General features: G+C 37.2%; 2 protein-coding genes across 2 annotated transcripts; one reads left to right on the top strand and one right to left on the bottom strand.

The window, feature by feature from the left end:
• The first annotated feature begins 1,060 nt into the window (after nucleotides 1-1,060).
• LOC111153994 (olfactory receptor 8D1-like) lies at nucleotides 1,061-2,002 on the top strand. Its single transcript, XM_022513345.1, has one exon. The coding sequence runs from the start codon at nucleotides 1,061-1,063 to the stop codon at nucleotides 2,000-2,002; it is 942 nt and encodes a 313-aa protein (XP_022369053.1).
• Nucleotides 2,003-17,142: 15,140 nt separating this feature from the next.
• Nucleotides 17,143-18,070, bottom strand: LOC111153832 (olfactory receptor 8D1). The gene is given in 2 exon segments (XM_022513089.1): nucleotides 17,143-17,496; nucleotides 17,498-18,070. Coding segments are annotated over 2 exon segments (927 nt in total).
• Nucleotides 18,071-19,497: the final 1,427 nt, after the last annotated feature.

Raw genomic sequence — 19,497 nt, 5'->3', positions numbered from 1 at the left:
AATATTTACATAAACTCATTTGTAAAATACAGAAGAGCTCTGTTTTCATGTTTGGTGACTTAGGGCATGGTTTTACTTAATCTCTTTGCCTCTCAATTGATCTACAAAATGGATATAACAACAGCATCTAGGGTCCTGGGATCAAGCCTGCATTGGGCTCCCTGCTGAGTGGGGAGCCTTCTCCCCATCCCTCTGTCACTTCCCCTGCTTGCACTTGCTCTCAATACCTCTCTCTCTCTTTTTGACAAATAAATAAATAAAACCTTTAAAAAAATAACAGTATCTATTTCATGGGGTTGTTATATAGCATAAATGAGATTGTAAATAAAACGTTCTTAATATTGTGGCTGCCACATGATAGGGACTCAGTAAATGCAAGCAACTCCTCTGTTAACCGTTCCTTGCTCTCCTCTTCTGCAGCCCATGACAACAGCTTCCCATCTAGCACTGCCCTGTTCCCACCATCTCCAGCGTGCCTTCATTCCTCTCCTATCTGGGTAATAGCATGGGTAGAAGAAACAAAGTCAAAACCAGCAACTCAGAGCAGAGATGGAAAGCTTGGAAGAAACCAATGCTCTGTGAGACTGGGTCCAGGACTGAATGAGCAAGTTGAAGACACCAAAGCCACAAGGAGAAAATCATGGGATGCCAGTGAGGGAGAGGTTAAGTTCTGAGACATCAGAGGAGAACACAGGTTACTGTGCTTTGAAAACCAGCAAAACCTGGCAGCAGCTCTGTATAGTTTCTCTAAAGGTGACTGAATAACACAAGGGTTATTTTTCATTGCTAGAAGTGTCTGAAATTCAATCTGTGGAGATGAAATGAGTTTTACTTCCAAATGTCACATAGGAGTAATAAACACTGAAGCCAAATGAACCATCAACCTCTTGATAAAAGCTTCAACTGAAAGTCGGTTTTAGTCTCTCAGTTTCTGGAAATTCTGTGTCAGTTAGAAATTACATCATTCATCAGATCTTGGATCACCAAATGCTGTCAGATGACAACGTGTGTCTAATATGAACCTCTTCCCTGAACCCCTCAGCCTATGACAAGTGGAAGGATGGACACAGGAAATCATTCTTTGGTAACTGAGTTTATCCTTGAGGGGTTAACAGACCAGCCAGGACTCCAGCTCCCCCTCTTCTTCCTGTTTCTATTGATTTATATGGTCTGCATGGTGGGAAATTTGGGCTTGATCTTTTTAATCAGAATTAGTTCTCAGCTTCACACACCCATGTATTATTTTCTCAGTAATTTGTCCTTCATAGATCTCTGCTACTCCACTGTCATAATTCCTAAGCTCTTGGTGAACTTTGTTTCAGAGAAGAATCTCACCTCCTTTCCTGAGTGCATGACTCAGCTCTTTTTCTTCTGTTTCTTTGGCATTGATGACTCCTACATGCTGACAGCAATGGCGTATGATCGCTATGTTGCCATCTGCAACCCCTTGCTCTACAATGTCACCATGTCCCACAGAATCTGTTTTCTACTAGTCACTAGTGTGTATACAGTGGGCGCCTTTGGAGCCTTGGTCCACACCAGCTACATATCCAGTCGATCCTTCTGTGGAACTAATGTCATCCACCATTACTTCTGTGACATCCTTCCCCTTCTGAATATATCTTGCTCAAGAGACTACACCAAGGAACTCTTGGTGATGATTTTGGTTGGATTCAATGTATTTGCATGTGCTTTAGCCATCTTTATCTCATATGCCTTCATTCTTTCCAGCATCTTACACATCCGCTCAGCTGAAGGCAGGTCCAAAGCTTTCAGCACCTGCAGCTCCCACCTTGCAACTGTTGGGGTCTTCTATGGCTCAATCATCTTCATGTATTTTAAACCATCTACCAGTGACATAACACAGGAGAAGGTGGCTTCTGTGTTTTATACGACAGTGATTCCCATGCTTAACCCCCTTATCTACAGCCTTAGGAATAAGGATGTCAAAGAATCCCTTAAAAAAGTTCTAAATGGTGGGTTACTTTCTTGGTCAACATAGAAAACAGCACTTTTTAAAAGACCCAGCAGCTTTGAACATAGATCTTATCTAAAGTTTTCTTCTTGTTTTTAAGAGTAATCAATTAGTTTCAAGTCAAGGACCATCTTAAATTAAAAGGTCTGAATGATTTTTTGTGGGGGGATGATCATCCCTTCCTCTTTAGTCCCCCTACTCCCAACACCCAGTATCCTTTTACTATGTCTAGTCCAGCCACTCAGGAAACAGACTTCCTCGCCTGTACTCTTACCCAGTTTAAATACATATATATCAGAAACTTTCTTTCTATAATTTGTCCTTGTTAAACTGAAATTTCCTAATCAAATCTATTTCATTATTATTTATTTATTATTTTTATTATTATTATGTTCAGTTAGTTGTATTTTAAAGTTGTAATGTCTAATAATGGCTGAATGTGTAAATGCCCTCAGGAGTTTGTATATTAACACACAAGAGCGTTACAGAAGCAATAGACATTTCTTAGTAGAATTTGAAGGGAATTCAGTTGCTAGTAAACAAGAGGAAATAATATTTTCATAAGACTTCCAGCTGTTGTTAGAACCACTGAAAATAAGATCTGTCTTGTGGAGGTATCAAATGGGGTGAAGGCTGGGTGGGGGGATGGCAGAAAGGGACAAAATGATTTTTCATTTTTAGTTTTCACTATGATTTTAATTTACATGTTTTCTTTCCAACTTACTGCATACTTTGACTCCTTTCTGTTGAATCTCAAGATGACTTCCCTATGGATGACTCTCTTAATTATCCACTGCAATTCTCCCACCATTCAAAATAATCCCTGAACCTCAATACATCATTAAAATTCATTCATTTAGTCAGTCAATCAATAATATTTGCTGGGCAACTATGAGCCTGACAAACAAAATTTCTATCTTTCGATGGGAACATTTTCTCCCGTTGAATAGGGTTTGAACAGAAGAATGACCTGATCTGATTAATAGATAATTATTAGATAATTAGATAATAATAGATTATTCTTACTCTTTTAACTGGATGGGCCTAGAAGCAATGAAATTCAAGTAACAAACTTTATGCCTATTATCCAATTTCTAACTATCACACTCCACTGAGAGAAACCAGGACTTCATGAAGAAATGGTAAACTCCAAGGTGGGACCTAAAATTGAAGATGAGCCTAGAATATGTTAGTATTCCATAGAATAAATAAGTGCCCCAATTTATGGAAATGTGTTAAAAGGAAAGAGCTTCTTCTGGACAAATTTAGGACAATTTGAACATCAAAATGGCTTACGAAAATCTATAGGTCCTTACTGATGTAAAAATAATAATGACTATAAAATAGAACATAGTAGAAAAGGGAAAGCTCTTCACAAAACAATATCAATGAGTAAATTTATAAGAAATTATATAATTAGGAACTTATAATATTGCAATAACCATACTAATAAATGAATTACATAAGAATCACCAACAGAAATTCTATGTAGTCTTGGTCATTTTTGTATTAGTAAAGAACTGAAGGAGTTCTTTTTTTTTTTATAATGTCACTTGCATGTATATATGTGTATATATATATGCGTGTGTGTACTTTTTAAAGATTTTATTTATTTATTTGACAGACAGAGATCACAAGTAAGCAGAGAAGCAGGCAGAGAGAGAGGAGGAAGCAGGCTACCCGCTGAGCAGAGACCAATGTGGGGCTTGATCCCAGGGGCCTGGGATCATGACCTGAGCCGAAGGCAGAGGCTTAACCCACTGAGCCACCCAGGCACCCCAAGAACTGAAGGAATTCTTATAAAGTTATTTTCCTCATTTAGATTATATGAAGATAAAGGAGATGATGTTTTCTAGGTTCCTACTCTATGCCTAACTAGATACTTCAGAATTTCCTACTTAGTTTATTAAATAAGCTTGATATACAGAAAATTCCAGAAAAATAATGCAGATCTCTAGTGGTAGAGAAGCATATCTAATTCAACTTATCATTTTCTTAGTGATAAAACCTGAGACTCAGAAAGGTTCTTCTTTCCCCTCCATCTTCCCTTCTTCTCAGTTTATGTTTCCCCAACTCTGCATACTCACTCTCTCATAGGTCTCCACATCCCTTCCCACCCCCAAATGTAAGAATGAGGACAATTTAAATTCCCTAGTGTCCATTTACCTAATATTGAAAGAAAGAAACAAAAATGTGAACTTCACTTACCAGTAAGGATGATAAACACAAATTACAGAATTACTAATCTAAATATAAATATGAATAAAATAAATATATAAGTAAAATATAAAAAAGCTTCCTTTTTTAAAAAAATCCATGAAATGAACATCAAAATATGGTAGTAATAGAAATTGCTGTATTCACAAAATTCTGGGAATTCTTACTAATGTCATCATTTTACAGATTAATAGACTGATGCTGAGGACAAATTTATATTCCTCCTCCTTTTATGACTGAGACTACAAATCACCATTAGTAAGAAATATTACATATGTGGAAGAGATTAAGAAGAGATGCAACATACAACCCATCCAGAGTCTCTTGAATGTAGAATTTCCTAATCCTTTTTTGGATCAGAGATCATTTAGGTGGCCAGATGAAGAATTAGATTCTTAGAAAAGTATTTCTAACTATATAACATACATATGATTAAACATTATCATAAACTAAACTACTGATATCAAAATATTTAAAATAAATTTGTGATTTCTTTATTAGAGAATTAAATCACAGGATCTGGTAGCAGATCTAATAATTACTGTAATTTGAAGTAGTGATGGTTATAAATGTTCGTGATCAGTACTCCATTTCATCCTAAGAACCCCTTTGACATAAGTACAACTTCATGCGATGGGAAAGTAAGTGTGATTCTGTTGATAACAAAGTCATATATAATTACATATTTTAACATAATCGGTTACTAAGATTTTGACTCGAAGGTAATGTTAAATTTTAAATTAGAGATTAGTTAAAATAAAATTCCTATCCAAGTGTTCAGACCCATAAACTCCAATTTAAGAAGTGCTTTTCTAATGGAAGCAAAGTCTCCAGAACTCCATACTCAATCTTAGCAATAAGCTAAATTCTAAGACTATCCCAATGGGCATAACCTCCTCCTCTGAGTAGGTGGAGTAAATTCTGACTCAACACATAAAACAAAATCTCGGGAAAAAGCACAAAATTCTGTTCATCTACTATGAAGCACACACAAAATTCTCTCTTCCTTCTGCTCCCTACTCCCAGGTTAAAGAAAAGTGGATAAAACATAACAAATTACTTAAATTACATCTAAAGGAGAAAATGAATAAGTTCTCAGATGATCTGGAAGAGGACTCCATGTGAATTCATACATTATGTATATGGGAGATATACAGAACTATCTACATTGGGAATGAGCAAATGAAAAGATAACACATGGCAACTTCAACCATTCCAGAGAAAATAAAGGAAGGAAGGAAAGTAAGAAAAGTGAACAACACAGATGAAATGACCATTTTTTGTCAAGGACTACTGCACATACCCAAGAACACCTCTTCTCTTTCTAAGGAGACAGTAGGTATCTTGTTCAGCAGAGACATGAAACTCCCATAACATCATGAGTATATCATATAGGTTATAATGATCAGAGACTGAGCAATTTCTTCCATTTAAAATTGGTTATTTTGCTTTTTCTATGATGATTATGATGCATGAACAATGAATCTTGGAGCACTAAAAAAATAAAATAAAGTTAAAAAAAGAAGAGTTGTATAATATTTTTGTTTATAAAAGTTTGTGAAGCACAAAACCATTTTAATAAAATGATTTTGGTCTGTTCTTCTGTGTATCTATGTAGCTATTTATCCCTCTATATATGATTACTTACTGATATTTTACTTTGTGTGTGTAATAAAATGTGAGATAACTTTTACTGCTCTTCTATTTTACTTTTATCTTATTTGAATGTCTTTTTAAAAATACGAAGGGGGAGAAATCTGAGAGGGAGATGAACCATGAGAGACTATGGACCCTGGGAAACAAATTGAGGATTTCCAAGGGGAGGGTGTGGTGGGGAATGGGATAGCAGAGTGATGGGTATTAAGGAGGGTACGTGTTGTGATGAGCATTGGGTGTTATATGCAACTAATGAATCATTGAACACTACTCTAGAAACTAATAAGGTACTATACAGTAGCTAACTGAATATAACAAAAAAATTAAAATAATTAACTTAAAAATAAAATAAGCATGATTTTTTTTTATAAAAATGAAGCAATTCTTAAAAGGTATCGATGGATTTGTCTGTAAAAAATAAAATGTTGTCATCTGTTCCTTGTGTAATGTGCCAGGAAATTTTGTTTTGTTTTTCAGTAAGTGTTTCTGTTGTTTGTTGTGTTTTTCTAGATTGTTGAGCCAGGAAATGGGTTGTGCTGAAAATGCGAGAGGACACCACTATATATTGTCTCTTTAACTTTCACTACACTGAAGAGTAAGTGCAGCATTAAAACAGATCTGATAGTATTAAAACAATCAGTAGATAAACTGAAGGAGAGAATAGTTACTGCAATGTCATCATGTCCCAAAAGATATGCAATGTGTTGATGACTGGGGTCTATATGGTGGCAGCGTTAGGAGCTGTACCCCCATGATCTCCATGATCAGGCTTTCCTCTTGTGGGGTATTATCATCCAGCATTACTTCTACAACATATTTCCTCTCCTGATGCTCTCCTGCTCCAGAACCTACCTAAACAAGCTCTTCATGATACCTCTAGGTGAATTCAATCTGTTGGCAACAGCTACCATCATCATCTCTTACATCTTCATGCTCTCCAACATTCTTTTTTAAAAATTTTTTAGAAGATTAAAATTTTTTTTTTAGATTTTTATTATTTATTTATTTGAGAGGGAGAAAAAGAGAGCACAAGCAGAGGGAGAGGGGCAAGCAGACTCCACAATGAGCACGGAGCCCCAAGAGGGGCTCGATCCCACCACCCTGAGCTGATGACCTGAGCTAAAATCAGGAGCTGGGCGCTCAACTGACTGAGCCACCAGGTGCCCCTCTCCAACATGCTTTGAAAACCCTCAGGGGCAGGCAGGTCCAAAGATTTTAGTACTTGCATTTCTCATTTACAGCTGTTGGAAACTTTTGTGATTCCATCATACTTATGCATTTGAAGCAATCTCTAGTAGCAGCAACATGGCTCAGGAGAAGTTTGCCCCTGTATTCTACACCACCGTGGTCCTTACTGATCTATGGGGCATCCCTTGAGCTAGAGCTTGAGAGATAAGGATGGAAAGAATGTGCTGAGAAAAGTCATGGGGAAGAGGTATGGAGGGCCACAGGGTAGCAGTCAGAAGCAGTAAAGGTCATGGTCATAGTGTGCTTCTTTCTCTTTAACTAACTTCCCCGTCTGTTTCTTAAAAGAAACATGCCATTTAAATCTAATCTGAATGTGAACTTCATTAATGGCTTTTTCAGATTTACTGAAATTTCATGTTTTTTCTCTTTTCTTACACTTGTTTATTATCATAGTATAGAATCCTAATATTGAAAAACCTTTCATTTTTGTAATAAATCCTATTTGGTCAGGGCACATGCTCTTCATATTCTGGAGCTGGATTCTGTTTAGAAATATATATTTAGATGTGCTATGGTGAGTGCTGTGAAGTGTGTAAACCTGGCAATTCACAGACCTGTACCCTTGGGGATAAAAATACATTATATGTTTATAAAAAAATAAAAAAATTTAATAAAATGATGGACAAAATAAATAAAAGTTAAAGCTGATCCCACAGAAAAAAAGAAATATATATTTAGCATTTTTGCTTTGATATTCTCAAATGTTATTTCTTCATAATATTTTTTGTTCTTATCACTTCTAGGTATCACGTGTTACTTTCTTCATAAAAATTTTTGGAAAATTTTCTTTATTTGTATTCTCCAGATTTTTTTTAAACGTTTAGACCATTTTGTTTTTGAAGGTTGCCTAGAATTACCCTTTGAAAAAGTCTGGGTCTGATATTTTTCTCTGTGGTAGTTTATTGATAACTTTAATCTTTAATGGAAATTGATCTGTATTACTATTACTGGTAATACAATTTGGTAAACTGTATTTTTCTAGAAAACTAGCCATTTAGCTAAGTTTCAAAGCTTATTTTTATAATGATATCAAATTTTTGGGATGCCTGGGTAGCTCAGTCAGTTAAATGTCTGCCTTCAGCTCACGTCATAATCCCGGGGTCCTGGGAGTTCTGCGCTGGGCTCCTTGCTCATCAGGGGACCTGCTTCTCCCTCTGCCTGCTGCTGCCCTGCTTGTGTCCATGTGCTCTCTCTCTCTCACAAATAAATAAAATCTTAAAAAAAAGGTACCAAAATTTTTTTCTCATGGTTTACTTTGTTTCTGTTTTAATGGTTGTCTTCCACCTTTTTTACTTTGCATATTTTTATATTCTCTTTTATCTTGATTAATTAGCCATAGACTTATAAATCAATAGGATTTTGATTAAAAATTTTTTTTCTACCCTCTAATAATTTCTTCTTTTTATATGGTTTTGGGGCTTCTTTTCTGTTGACTTACAATTATCCCACCACCAAATCACTGCTGTTCTTATCTCTCCTACCATAGGTGCATTTTTGGGGCAAGGTTTACTCTTTGAGACAATTTCCTGTAATCTCAGTTCATCCATGCTCTCTTCTGTAGGTATAGAGACATGTAGCTTCTTTAAGGGATGTCTCCTTTCTGCAGGAGAAGCAAAGAGAAAGATACTGTGTGTCTTTCTTCTGCTGCTTTTACATTTATTTTATTTCGGGATTTTCCCTTTCTCTGCTTGCTTTTTTTTCTCCATTCTATCTAGACTCCAAAAGCTATCTCTTCCTTCATTTAACCCTCTTCTCCCCTGGAAATGTTGCTTCTCTAAGATTACATTTTGTGTATTGTGTGCCCCTTTTAGATTTCTTTCTTATAGTCAATGTTCCGGTCTAGCAGGTCTACTTTTTTAGCATTTTTTGTATTTAAGATGGATTTTTTAATTCTTAGGCACTCATACCTTTGTTGGAATCTGGTGCCATTTTTTCTACTTACAGATGATTTGAAGTTGATCGTGTTCTCTACCACCTAGCTGTGTTAAAGGTGTAGGGTTTATGTGTTTTACCTGTTCACTATTTGGTCTATATAGCTTTGAGAAGGGCATATGGAGAGATTCAAATGTAAGCAGATATCATTATCTCATCTACCCCAAAGTTCTGGACAAAATACTGGACAAAAAGAATAGCCAAATATATATGGTGACATTTTCAACATGATTAGATATTAGGGGACTGTATATAATGAGATACTGTGACATATTCACCAAAAAGGCTAAAATTGAAAAGACTCACAATACTATGTGTTGACAAGGATCTGGAGTAGCTGGAAATTGCATACATTGCTGATGGCAATATGGTATTACAACCACCTTGGGAAGCAGTTTGGCACTGTTTTCTTTTCTTTTCTTGCTTTCTTTTTTTTCTCTCTTCCTCTCTTCATTTCTTCCTTTCTTTCAAGATTTTATTTATTTATTTGACAGAGAGAGAGAGACAGCAAGAGAGGGAACAAAAAGCAGGGGTAATGGGAGACGGAGAAGTAGTATTCCTGCTGAGCAAGGAGCCAGATATGGGGCTTGATCCCAGCACCCTGGGGGGCTCAATCCCAGGACCCTGGGATCATGACCTGAGCCGAAGGCAGACACTTAATGACTTTTTAAATTTCAATATACATTGGATATGATCTGTGTTACTAAGTATTGTTGTATGACTGCTTTTGTTTTCTATTGAATATTTAAACAATAATTTATTTCAGCTTATATCTGTGAGGGTCATTTAATTCTATTTATTTTTGTAATTATCAATAGCACAGCAGCTCTATCTTTGCCAATATGACTTTTAGTTTTTAAGCATACATGCCTAAAAATTCCATAACTTGGTAAAAGCCCACAAAGAATTTACAATTCAATATATTTAACACATACTATCAAACTGTCTTATAGAAATTAATATAGATATTTAAGCATGCAGATTACAATTGTTTTATTTGAATTTTTATTACTAATAGAGTTGAACAAGTTCAATGTAATAATTTTTCATTCATATATTTTTTGTATTTGTTCACTGGATAATTTTTGACTCTTTTTTATGGAGTATTAATCTTTTTAATATGAATTTATAAGGAGATTTTACATACTTTTATTTTGGTCAGCTAAAATCCTTTTGTTCTTTTCTACTGGTTCTGACTTTTCCTTCTGGAGTAAGAATCAACTGAATAAGTCTATGAATAAATGTTTTTAAGCATAAAGAGGGTCTTCTGCTTTTTTCATAAGACTTACTTAGAATTTCTGTCATAACTTAATTTTGAATCTTTCTTTTTTTAAAAAATTTTTTATTTCTTTTCAGCATAACAGTGTTCATTGTTTTTGCACCACACCCAGTGCTCCATGCAATCCGTGCCCTCTCTAATACCCACCACCTGGTTCCCCCAACCTCCCACCCCCTGCCCCTTCAAAACCCTCAGATTGTTTTTCAGAGTCCATAGTATCTCATGGTTCATCTCCCCCTCCAATTTCCCTCAACTCCCTTCTCCTCTCCATCTCCCCTTGTCCTCCATGTTATTTGCTATGCTCCACAAATAAGTGAAACCATATGATAATTGACTCTCTCTGCTTGACTTATTTCACTCAGCATAATCTCATCCAGTCCTGTCCATGTTGCTACAAAAGTTGGGTATTCGTCCTTTCTGATGGAGGCATAATACTCCATAGTGTATATGGACCACATCTTCCTTATCCATTCGTCCATTGAAGGGCATCTTGAATCTTCTTTCTTGATTCTATTTTTATTCAACATAGATTTACCTTTTTTCCCCCTTAATTGATTGGAATGTGTTTTTTTCTAAATTCTAGGAGTCCATGAAAGGAGGGTGAGACACCCCTTCCTCATTCTTGATGTTCTCATCCAGGTGGAGGCATATCTATTACTCTAACACTCCAGACCCACTTCACACCCTAAATCACTTCTCCTTGAGAGTGGGATGACTTTTCTAAGGGATTAGTTTCAAAGGACAAATTATTCCTTTCTTTTTGAAAGTTCGTATACATTCAGAAGGAATCTATTCTTGGTTACTCCTTCCCATGCAATCTGACCTCTAGGTAGAGACCTGCAAAAATCCTGCACTTTCTGTGATTAGAGTAGTAAGTTTGCCTAATTCTAAAGCTTAGTCTTAAAAGGTTTGGCCCCCAAATATACCTTTCCCAATAATAAAGATGTAATAAAGATATTTTGGTCTTCACTTGACAGATTGCTTATTATTCACCTTTTCTATTAATGAGGAACAAGTACTCTGTATTTTACTTTCTCAAACTACTGTATCTTGTATACTGGATCATGGTCATGAAGACATTACCAGGAGAAGTAGATTGAGGAGCAAAAGTGCACCTAGGAGTTTGGGGGTTTTGATAGAGACGGGGATTTTGATTCAGTGACATGAAGTCACACTTACTTTACAATATTTATATAGTTTATAGTTTATGCATAACTTTTAACTAATAATAAATCTTGGCAAATTCTATGAGTCTAAAGCTTCTATGGAGTTCAAACCTTCATAGGTGTAGTATACAGTAGATTTGTTCAAAGGTGAATGAATAATTTTATGCAGGTGTCCATTCACTTCTCTAGGGGCCACACTGTTATTGCTGAGCCTTAAGCAAAGGCAAATGCCTCAGCAGAGGAAAAGTCCTTTGAAAACTGTGAGCTATGTAAAGAGCACTGGATATCGTAGAAGACTGATGAATCACTGAACTTTACCTCTGAAACTAATAATACACTATATGTAGTGAAAAGAAGGGCCATCTGTACCTCAATGTTCACAGCAGTAATGGCCACAGTTGCCAAACTGTGGAAAGAACCAAGTTGCCCTTCAACAGATGAATGGATAAAGGAGATGTTGTCCATATATGTAATGGAATATTATGCCTCCATTAGAAAGAATGAATACCCGACTTGTGTATCAACATGGATGGGACTGGAGGAGATTATGCTGAGTGAAATAAATCAAGCAGAGAGAGTCAATTACCATATGGTTTCACTTACTTGTGGAACATAAGGAATAACACGGAGGACATTAGGAGAAGGTAAGGAAAAGTGAATAGGGGGAAATTGGAGGGGGGAGATGAACCATGAGAGACTGTGGACTCTGAGAAACAAACAGGGATTTGGAAGGGAGGGGGGTGGGGGGTTGGGTGAGCCTGGTGGTGGGTATTAAGGAGGGCATGTATTGCATGGAGCACTGGGTGTGATGCATAAACAATGAATCTTGGAACACTGAAAAGATAAAATAAAGTTAAAAAATGCACTATGTATTAATTAAATTTAAATAAATTAAAAAAAAAAGACAACGACTGCGAGCTAAGCAAGCCTCCACAAAGCCTTGTGTCCTATGGCCCTTGGCAAATATAGGTTGGGCAACTGAGCCAATCTCAGCAATTGCACAAGCAAATACTGCTGCAGCTTAAACTTGGACATCCAGAGGAAGCTTCTCCCAAGCAGGCAATGATTTCGTTACAGGGAAAAGAGAACCTTTTCATATAAATTCTTGTTAGACAATTATCTGTTGTATCCACTCTATTTTTCAGCCATGTCTTCAAGACATATTCAGTTCCAAGACTGGTCTGACAGGGTGGTTAGACTGCTTTAAATTGTATCATTTGTTTATGCTGCCTTAACTTGCTTTTGTGACCCAGACATGGCACTGTGGAGAGGCTAACCTTCAATTCTCATGGTTTATACATGGGTCAAGGGTAAACTTTCACTGAGTGGGCTCAACTTGTCCCTAAGTTTCTTAAATACATAGGCTCTGACCAGAGCTTTAGCTTCCTGTCTTCTAATCAGGAGCTTCTCTTTAAATGGGTGGTAGATTCCATTAATGAACCAATACAAATGGGATGGGGGCTTACTGTACAATACATATTGCAATGTATTGAGGGGGAAAAAAAAGCCAGCTCAGTGAAATTATCCCAAACCTAAAGACTAAGAAGGTAGCTTAAAGATCTGGATGAAACACTCTATTTCTAGGAATCAAGTCTGCTGAGGAAATCAAGTGATTTGTAAAGGTTGCTCCTACATGACAGGAACACCATAAAAAAAAAAGTAAAATAAGTTAATTAAACTAGAATAAGAAAGAGGGAGAGAGAGAGAGAGGAAGGGAAGGGGGAGGAAAGGGATTCTAAATCTATGTGGTAGATAATTTAAAGGCCAGGAGCCTGAATCCAGGAAATTATTCACTGCAATATTAAAACCACTAAAAAGCAGTAAATGGCACATGTTTGCTTTCAAGACAAAAAGATCTTAAGGAATGGGACTGAGTAGATACAGACATTACCTGGATCCTGAAAAAATGTATGAAGGAAATATACGGAGAAAGGCACAGGGAAGAGAAGACGTATTAAGGGACAGGTGGCCAAGACCATGATAAAGTCCAGGACCTTATTAAACAAACCAGTAGGAAGATATATTCTTGGGATTATCAAAAGGAGGAACACAAATAAAGATAAATAAACTTTGTTAGAATAGTTGGATTTTGGCAGATCCAGACCTACTGATTTCATATTTCTCCAGTAGAATAATTTCCCAAGATAAAATCTGAGAATAATGTTATAAAAACCATACTGGCAAAGGCAAAAAAAAAAAAAAAGAAAAAAAGTAAAGGCATAAAGGCAGCTCATTTCAACTGCTGGTTTAACATGTAACAATGAGCAAAGGGAAGCAACATGAGATGGAAGTTCAAATTTTAGACATTCCATGGGACATTCCTTGGAGGTAGAGGAGAACAGCTGAGGGCTGCAAAACATCAGAGGCTTATTTCATTATAACCTCCCTCCAAAACAACAAACAAACATAGAAGAAATATTACATGAGACCCAGGATGTGTGAAAAACCCAGAAAAGACATTGTCTAGAGTGTGTGGTACTTACTTATACAGTAAGACCACAAGCTTGGAAATATCAACCAGAGTTTGGTTCAGGAATCCACTGAGAACAATCTCCAACTAAAACAAATGTGGGTGTTATATCCTCCCTGTGAAGCATTTCACAAACTTTATTGCAACAGGTAGTGGAAACCCCACACAGTCCTGAAAATGCCTGCTCAGAGGTCCCTTAGTAGGGAACCATCATGTCACAAAACAGAGAGAGAAAGACAGAGACAGAAATGGGAGAGAGAGGAAGGGAGGGAGAGGTGGGAGAGAGGGACAGTCAACAAAGAAATAAAACAGAAATGAAGAGATTCTGAATATGCTGAAAAAAAAAAAAGGAAAACATTTTCAGTAAGACCTACTGACTAGAATTGCCCTTCTTGTTCTGTAACTTTTTACAACCTTGTTTCTTTTTCTTTTCCCCTCTTGTGTATTTGTCTCATTCCCTCAAGAATTAATGGGGCTGAGGGACAGAGTTACATATCTCTTAGCATTCTTATCAGAAGAAAACTCAGCACCTCTGACACAGCAGGTATTCAATAAAGCAAACACAGAATATAAGGGAAAAAAATAACACTGGAGAAAATATTCTCATTCCTCTTCTACCACAGTAAGTAAAAAATAAATAAATAAAACTATCTAAACCTTAGTTTTCCTGCCCAAAAATAAGAACACTAAAACCTGCTATACTAAACACCTTTTTATTTCATTGAGGAAATGGAATCAATTATAGATGGGGAAGTATTTTATTTTTTATTTTTAAAAAAGATTTAATTTATTTATTTGACAGAGAGAGATACAGCAGGAGAAGGAACACAAACAGGGGGAGCGGGAGAGGAAGAAGAAGGCTTCCTTCTAAGCAGAGAACCAGATGTGGGGCTTGATCCCAGGACTCTGGAATCATGACCTGAGCCAAAGGCAGACACTCAAGGACTAAGCCACCCAGGGGCCCCTAGATAGGGAAGTATTTTTGTTGTTGTTATTTTTTTTAATTTTTATTTATTTTTTATTTTTATTAACATGTAGTGTATTATTAGCCCCAGGGGTACAGGTCTGTGAATCGCCAGGTTTACACACTTCACACTTCACAGCACTCACCATAGCACATACCCTCCCCAATGTCCATAACCCCATCCCCCTTTCCCTACCACCTGCCCCCTGGCAACCCTCAGTTTGTTTTGTGAGATTAAGTGTCTCTTATGGTTTGTCTCCCTCCTGATCCCATCGTTTCATTTATTCTTTTCCTACCGCCCAACCCCCCCCATGCTGCTTCTCGACTTCCTCATATCAGGGAGATCATATGATAGTTGTCTTTCTCCAATTGACTTATTTCGCTGCATAGTATTGATGGCTGCATAGTATTCCATGGCATATATATACCGCCTCTTCTTTATCCATTCATCTGTTGATGGACATTTAGGTTCTTTCCATAGTTTGGCTATTGTGGATATTGCTGCTATAAACATTCTAGTGCATGTGTCCCTTCAGATCACTACATTTGTATCTTTAGGGTAAATACCCGGTAGTGCAATTGCTGGGTCATAAGGTAGCTCTATTTTCAACTTTTTGAGGAACCTCCATGCTGTTTTCCAGAGTGGTTGCACCAGCTTGCAATCCCACCAACAGTGTAGGAGGGTTTCCCTTTCTCCGCATTCTCGCCAGCATCTGTCATTTCCTGACTTGTTGATTTTAGCCATTCTGACTGGTGTGAGGTGGTATCTCATTGTTGTTTTGATTTGTATTTCCCTGATGCTGAGTGATGTGGAGCACATTTTCATGTGTCTGTTGGCCATTTGGATGTCTTTGCAGAAATGTCTGTTCATGTTCTCTGCCCATTTCTTAATTGGATTATTTGTTCTTTGGGTGTTGAGTTTGCTAAGCTCTTTATAGATTTTGGATACTAGCCCTTTATCTGATATGTCGTTTGCAAATATCTTCTCCCATTCTGTCGGTTGTCTTTTGGTTTTGTTAACTGTTTCCTTTGCTGTGCAAAAGCTTTTGATCTTGATGAAATCCCAATAGTTCATTTTTGCCTTTGCTTTCCTTGCCTTGGCGATGTTCCTAGAAGAAGTTGCTGCGACTGAGGTTGAAGAGGTTGCTGCCTGTGTTCTCAAGGATTTTGATGGATTCCTTTCTCACATTGAGGTCCTTCATCCATTGGGAGTCTATTTTCATGTGTGGTGTAAAGAAATGGTCCAGTTTCAATTTTCTGCATGTGGCTGTCCAATTTTCCCAACACCATTTGTTGAAGAGACTGTCTTTATTCCATTGGACATTCTTTCCTGCTTTGTCGAAGACTAGTTGACCATAGAGTTGAGGGTCTATTTCTGGGTTCTCTATTCTATTCCATTGATCTATGTGTCTGTTTTTGTGCCAGTACCATATTGTCTTGATGATGACAGCTTTCTAATAGAGCTTGAAGTCTGGAATTGTGATGCCACCAACTTTGGCTTTCTTTTTCAATATTCCTCTGGCTATTTGAGGTCTTTTCTGGTTCCATACAAATTTTAGGATTATTTGTTCCATTTCTTTGAAAAAAAAAATGGATGGAATTTTGATAGGGATTGCATTAAATGTGTAGATTGCTTTAGGTAGCATAGACATTTTCACAATATTTGTTCTTCCAATCCATGAGCATGGAACATTTTTCTATTTCTTTGTGTCTTCCTCAATTTCTTCCATGAGTACTTTATAGTTTTCTGAGCATGGATTCTTTGCCTCTTTGGTTAGGTTTATTCCTAGGTATCTTATGGTTTTGAGTGCAATTGTAAATGGGATTGACTCCTTAATTTCTCTTTATTCTGTCTTGTTGTTGTTGGTGGTGTAAAGAAATGCAACTGATTTCTGTGCATTGATTGATTGACACTTTACTGAATTCCTGTACAAGTTCTAGCAGATTTGGAGTGTAGTCTTTTGGGTTTTCCACATATAGTACGGTATCATCTGCAAAGAGTGATGGTTTGACTTTTTCTTAGCTGATTTGGATGCCTTTAATTTCTTTTTGTTGTCTGATTGCTGAGGCTAGGACTTCTAGTACTATGTTGAATAGCAATGGTGATAATGGACATCCCTGCCATGTGATAGGGAAGTATTTTAAAAGTCCAGGTAGTATGCATATTACAACAGAATAACAAGGAAAAATGAAGGTTTGTTGAACCTTCATTTCTCCCACCTCCAAAAGCGAGGCTCATTTCCTCACCAAAACCTTCCTCAATGCTTTCTTTACATCCTTGTTTCTCAGACTGTATATTAAAGGATTCAGCATGGGGATCACTGTGGTGTAAAACACTGAGGACACCTTCTCCTGTTCCAGGGAGTTACTAGATGGAGGCTTGAAATACATGAAGGTGATAGACCCAAAGAAGATCCCCACAGCCATGAGATGAGAGCTGCAAGTACCAAATGCTTTGGACCGGCCCTTGGAGGATCGGATGCGAAGGATGCTGTAGAAGATGAAGGCGTAGGAAATGAAAACAGCTAGGGTGGGCACCAAAGTGTTAAATCCCGCAATGATAAAAAGCAGAAGTTCATTGAGGTGTGTAATTGGAGCAGGAGAGATGGAGGAGAGGAAGCACATCACAGAAGTAATGGCTGATGATGTGGGATCTGCAGAAAGACAGTTTCATTATGGCGCTTGTATGGGCCGAGGCAGAGAGAAAGCCCAGGATGAAGGCAACCAGCACGAGTAGTGAGCAGACCCAAGAGGACATGGTCAAACTGTAAAGCAGTGGGCTACAGATAGCCACATAGCGATCATATGCCATCACGGTCAGGAGGTAACCCTCAGCCACTACAAAAACCACAAAGAAAAAGAGCTGTGCCATGCATTCAGAATAAAGGATCATATTCTTCTTCCCTAAGAAGTTCACCAGCATTTTGGGGGTAATGACAGAGGAGTAGCAGAGATCAATGAAGGACAAGCTGCTGAGGAAGAGGTACATGGGGGTGTGAAGCAAAGGGATTACCGCAATCAGAAGAATCAAGCCCAGGTTCCCCACCACTGTCACTATATAGATTCCCAGGAACAGGACCAAGAGAGGCAGCTGGAGCTCTGGCTTCTGTGTTAAACCCACTAACACAAAACTGGTTGCTGTGGAATGATTTCCTGCAAACATTTTTCTTGAGTGATCTCTGTGGAAATGGAGGAGAAGTATATATTAAAATGGATCTTTATTCTCTGTCTAAACAAAACCAAACTTGCAAGAGGAAAGTCAACAGTGACAAAGACTGAATCATAGCTCTTATTATTCCTGGTACTGTCTCCCTAAAGAACCATGTGCTATTTTTATATTAGTATACACTTTCTCTTTTCCTTTGTTTCCCCCTTCCATTCATAGAGACTTTAATTAACTTCTCCCCAGTTAACTTTCTATGTGGTTATATAATATTACACATGCACACACACACACACACATTTTGTCATTTGTCCAGAATATAGGATAATATTACACACAATTTATTTTTGCATCTTCCCTTCTTACTTAAAAAAACTTTTAGAATATTCCTCCAAGACAACTAATGAACATGAACAGTGATACAATATTCAGTGATGCAGATATATCACTAAATATTACATCATCTTTTGACAACTGTTAACTTTTTTCTGGATTAAAAAAAAAACTGCTACTGAAATAAGTCAATCAGAGAAAGACAACTATCATATGTTCTCCTTGATATTAGGAAGTGGAGATGCAACATGGGGGGTTTGGAGGGTAGGAAAAGAATAAATGAAACAAGATGGGATTGGGAGGGAGACAAACCATAAGAGACTCTTAATCTCACAAAACAAACTGAGGGGTTGCAGGGGGAAGAGGGATAGGGAGAGAGTGGTGGGGTTAGGGACACTGGGGAGGGTATGTGCTATGGTGAGTGCTGTGAAGTGTGTAAACCTGGCGATTCACAGACCTGTACCCCTGGGGCTAATAATACATTATATGTTAATAAAAAATTTTAAGGGCGCCTGGGTGGCTCAGTGGGTTAAGCCTCTGCCTTTGGCTCAAGTCATGATCTCAGGGTCCTGGGATCGAGGCCCACATCAGGCTCTCTGCTCAGCAGGGAGCCTGCTTTCTCCTCTCTCTCTATGCCTGCCTCTCTGCATATTTGTGATCTCTCTCTCTCTGTTTCAAATAAATAAATAAAATCTTTAAAAAAAAATAAAAAAATTTAAAAATTTAAAAATTAAAAAAAACTGCTACTATCAAATACATTGTCATTTAGAAATGTACATACACATATACATGCCAGTGTTTTATTTCCATGACATAATTTCCCAGGAGAGATCTTTATGGATCAAAGAGTTTATAAATCTTTACTTTATATAAATGGTACAACATTGATTTCCAGGAAACTATAATAATACACATTTTCAGTAGCAATACATGAGTACCCTTTTTCCTGCATCCCCACTAGCAATATGTATTACCTGTTTTTGCCAATGTGTTGAAAGTTACATGATTGAGTCATTATTGCATTTGTCCTTTTTTATCTTCTAATGGATGTAAGCACATTTTTATAGGATACTGGCCCTTTGAACTTGTTCTGT

The sequence above is a fragment of the Enhydra lutris genome, unplaced genomic scaffold, assembly GCF_002288905.1.
Source record: "Enhydra lutris kenyoni isolate GAN:26980312 unplaced genomic scaffold, ASM228890v2 scaffoldscaffold34, whole genome shotgun sequence".
NCBI classification, from domain to species: domain Eukaryota; kingdom Metazoa; phylum Chordata; class Mammalia; order Carnivora; family Mustelidae; genus Enhydra; species Enhydra lutris.
This window is presented reverse-complemented; position numbering and strand designations above follow the sequence as displayed.